The sequence below is a fragment of the Pistacia vera genome, unplaced genomic scaffold (assembly GCF_008641045.1).
Source record: "Pistacia vera cultivar Batoury unplaced genomic scaffold, PisVer_v2 Contig573, whole genome shotgun sequence".
Classification (NCBI taxonomy): domain Eukaryota; kingdom Viridiplantae; phylum Streptophyta; class Magnoliopsida; order Sapindales; family Anacardiaceae; genus Pistacia; species Pistacia vera.
In genome coordinates, this window is record NW_022196416.1 from 209,298 (window position 1) to 213,557 (window position 4,260).

At 40.8% G+C, this 4,260-nt stretch overlaps 1 protein-coding gene across 1 annotated transcript; it reads right to left on the reverse strand.

The window, feature by feature from the left end:
• Positions 1–1,241: 1,241 nt before the first annotated feature.
• Positions 1,242–2,778, reverse strand: LOC116109160. The gene is made up of 2 exons (XM_031395389.1): positions 2,108–2,778; positions 1,242–1,950 (listed from the first exon to the last, which is right to left on the reverse strand). Exons 1-2 carry the CDS (start codon positions 2,776–2,778, stop codon positions 1,242–1,244), a joined length of 1,380 nt encoding a protein of 459 aa, XP_031251249.1.
• Between the last annotated feature and the right edge of the window lie 1,482 nt (positions 2,779–4,260).

Consider the following 4,260-nt stretch of genomic DNA (forward strand, 5'->3'; position numbering starts at 1 on the left):
CATACAGCTCCTCTGAAATCCATCCATTTAGGAATGTAGACTTGACATCCAGCTGGAAAATTTTCCAGTTGAACTGAGCTGCAAGAGCCAACAACAACCTGATTGTGTCTTGCCTAGCAACCGGGGCAAAGGTTTCTGAAAAATCAATGCCTGGTTGCTGTGCAAAACCCTTCACCACTAGCCTTGGTTTATGCTTGTAGATTGAGCCATCGGGTTGATTTTCAGTTTGAAAATCCATTTAATCTGAATGACTTTTCTTTTTTCAGGTCTTGGTACCAGTTTCCAGGTTTGATTTTTATTGATCATGCTCAATTCTTCCTGCATTGCAGCCCTCCATAACTCAGATTTTGCAGCATCAAAATAGCATCTTGGCTCCACCACTGCCGTATTGCACCTTTCATACACATCAGCCAAGTTCTAGTTCCTCTCACAGTATGATCTTCTTCCTCATCTGAATCTGCCTCTTGAATCAGTCCCTCTCTTCTCTCATTCTGACTTGATTCAACCTGCACATCAACCCTTTGTTCTTCCCAATTCCAGACTCCACATTCATCAACCTTAATGTCCCTTGTGATTACAATCCTTTTAGACTCAGGAACATAAACTCTATAGGCTTTAGAGTTGCTGCTATAGCCTATAAATATCCCAATTTCTGCCTTGTCATCCAACTTAGACCTTTTGCTGGCTGGGATCATTACATAGGCTATACTTCCAAATTCTTTCAGGTTCCCTACTGTTGGCTTGATTCCAGTCCATGCCTCAATTGGTGTTTGATGTTTGACAGCCTTGGTGGGCAGCCTATTCAGCAGGAAAACTGCTGTATTGACAGCTTCTGCCCAGAACACTTTAGGGAGGCTTTTTCCAGTCATCATACACTTGGCCATTTCCATAATGGTTTGGTTTCTTCTCTCACAAACACCATTCTGTTGAGGGGTATATGGTGTTGTGAACTGTTGTTGTATTCCAGCTAGGCTGCAGATTGTCTTGAACTCATCTGAGGTGTACTCAGTTCCATTGTCTGCCCTTACTGCTTTGATCAAGGTTCTAGCTTCATTCTCCACCAGCAACTTGAATTGTTTGAACACAGCAGCCACTTCATTTTTCTGCTTCAAGAAATAAACCCAAGCCACCCTTGAAAAATCATCAATGAAGAGTACAAAGTACCTGCTGCCATCTAAAGATTCTGTCTTCATTGGGCCACACACATCCGAGTGGATCAATTGCAACTTGTGACTTGCTCTCTAGGCTTGATCTGAAGGGAATGGTGGCCTGCTAAGTTTGCCAAGTTGGCAGGCTGTGCACAAAGTCCTTTTCTCTTCTATTTCGGGCAGGTCTAATACCATGTCCCTTGACTTGAGTTCTTTGATTCCAAGATAATGAAAATGTCCAAGTCTTCTATGCCATAACTCAGACTCTTCAACCTTGGTAATTAATGCTGAGTTTTCTGGTTTTTTCCAGTCTAGTGGAAAGCTTTTGCCAAGCATCCTTACACTCAATAGCTCCTTTCCTTCTCTATCCTTTATAATGCAAGAATTGTTTTGGAAATGCAAGGTAAAATTTTTCTCTAACATTTGACCTACACTTAACAAGTTTTGTGCAATTTCAGGTACAAACAAAACATTAGAAATAACCTTAGTTCCTGCCTTAGTTTGGACTGCCACATCTCCAATCCCTCTTGCTTCTACATAGTCACCATTTCCAATCTTAACCTTGGAGCTGTATGTCCTGTCCAACCTGACAAAGTTCTCCACATTTGCTGCCATGTGGTTAGTGCATCCGCTGTATATCAGCCAAACATCTCCACAGGTCTGCATTGAGTAGCATGAAGCTACAAACAGCTGTTCTGATTCATTGGTCTGCTGCTGTTCATTTGCACTTTGTGCTTGCTGTGGTGGCTGTGCAGCCTTGTTCCTGCACACCTTCTCAATGTGGCTGAATTGTTTGCATCCCCTGCATTGAATCCCAAGCCTGAACCAGCACTTGCTGTCCGGATGTCCCTTCTTTTTGTAGTGGGAACATGGTGGATAACTTCTTCCTCCACTCTGTTTTCCCCACTGTCCACCAGCTCTCTCTTTTCCTCTCTTATCCCCAGCATATCTTCTATTACTTCCCTGCGTATTCACTCCTTTGAGCAGCCAACATAGCACCTTCATTTGAGTCCTCCTGCCTCATCAACCTTCTTTGTTCTTGGGCCTGCAGGGCATGAACCAATTCAGTGAGGCTGATTTGGGAAAGATCTTTTGAATCTTCTAAGGAAGATATCTTGGACTCAAATCTTTTTGGAAGGCTGACTAACACCTTTTCAACTATCATCTTGTCACTCATCTCAACTCCCAACAATCTGATTTTGTTCACCACACTCATGAGTCTATCTACATACTCTTTAACCTTCTCTACCTCCTGCATTCTCAGCATTTCAAACTCCCTGCGCAGATTCATGACTTGCATGTTACGGGTTGTATCACTTCCCATGAATTCTTCTCTTAGTCTATCCCAAGCCTCCTTTGCAGTTTCACACGCCATTATCCTTGTAAATACAAGGTCTGTTACTGCCGAATGTATATGAGAGAGAGCTCTTGGAGCTTTGGACATTTCCTCTTCGTACATTCTCATTTGGTTCAAGGTTGGGTTTGGACCAAGTTGGGGTGGCTGTTTCTCCTCTTCCACATACTGCCACAGCCCTTGTCCTCTCAGGTAGGCTCTCATTCTAACAGCCCAAATGTGATACTGGTCCCCGTTGAACACTGGAGGTGAGAGAGACGCAGATTGGGAAGCCATGCGTGAACTGGTTGCCGTTTTGAAAAGCTTTCGTTTTTCTTGCGTAAGAGTGAAGTTTGATGGTGATTTGGGGTGAGTTTTTTTTTAGTGATCTTTTAGACGTTAGTTGGTTGATGAAGCTCTGATACCATGTTCGTTTTTTAGAAGCTGGTCATTCAAAGAAAGAAGAGAGATGAAACGTAAAAGCTGGACATAATTTTCATTAGACAAAACCTGCATATAACATACTTCAACAACTGTTTCAACAACCAGCCGAAACTTTTCCTTAATCTAAGCTAAGCCACACAAAAGGCTAACAACTTCATTACAAAAGTTGAGTCATTAAACAAAGGATTAACATTAAACTACAATATATTTTAAGTTACTAAGAAGAGAAGCACTCCCATGCAGTCCATGCAGAGTAGAAACTCTTCCAGGTTTCACATGCATTAGTCAATCTACTTCCAGCACAGCATCAACCTTCAACAGTTTCTGATATAGAGGAGATTAACCAGCTGAACAAGAATTGATCAATTTTCTTCCACATTACATGTTCAGAATCGATTAATCTTTTAGATTCATCGGTTGAGGACAGAATAGGGGCAGAAGGACAAGGTTTTTCACTTGTAACGAAACTTTCCAATTCGTAAGCTTTCAAGACTGGAAACACTTGAGACTTCCAGTAGGCATAATTCCTTTCACCTAGTTTTACAGTAATGGTAGGTAGTGTGTTGTTCAGAGTTGAAGATGAAAATGAATTTGTCATTTTCTCAGCTGAGGCAAAGCCTGAAGGAGAAGGTGTTTTTGGATCTGCCATTGACGTCTGTCAATAGCTCTATACCATGAAAAGGTTCACACAGTAGAGAGAGAAACCAAGAGAAAATGAAAACAAGGAATTCTAATTTTTATTCTTACTTCAGTACCAAAATTCTTTCGAAATTTATACAAATATTCATGTTCATCTCATCCGTTGATTATGAATTTAACAAACACAACTATATCAAATCTTGTCCATTCGATCTGCAACTTGCGTTTCTCTGCAACTTGTAGTGCAACCTGCATGCATTAGAGAGGGCGAAAAGCATGTGTAAACATTGGCGCAAAATTCTGTTTTTCTTGAGTTGTTCCGCTTTGAACCAGAACGACATGAAGTCTTACCTGTAATTTACAACTCTGTTCTTGCTCTAACAGCCAATGAAAACGAAGGTTAATACTAACACAATGGCGAGATTTCATACATTAAAAACAATTTCTCTTAATTGTATTGGTTATTTTTTGGTATTTTATTTATCATCATATGGGTTATTTAGTAAGTAAACAAGATGATAGTCAAATTACAACACCTCATCGTTTTGGTTTTGCCATATACAAAAGACTCCATGACGATAACATATTTTTCACAAGGACTAATTTTCATGGCCACCTCAAGCCTAAACGTGGCTCTGTCGATGTGGATCTATTAGCAGTACCTCACTGATGGACTAAAGAAGTCCCACTTTTTAA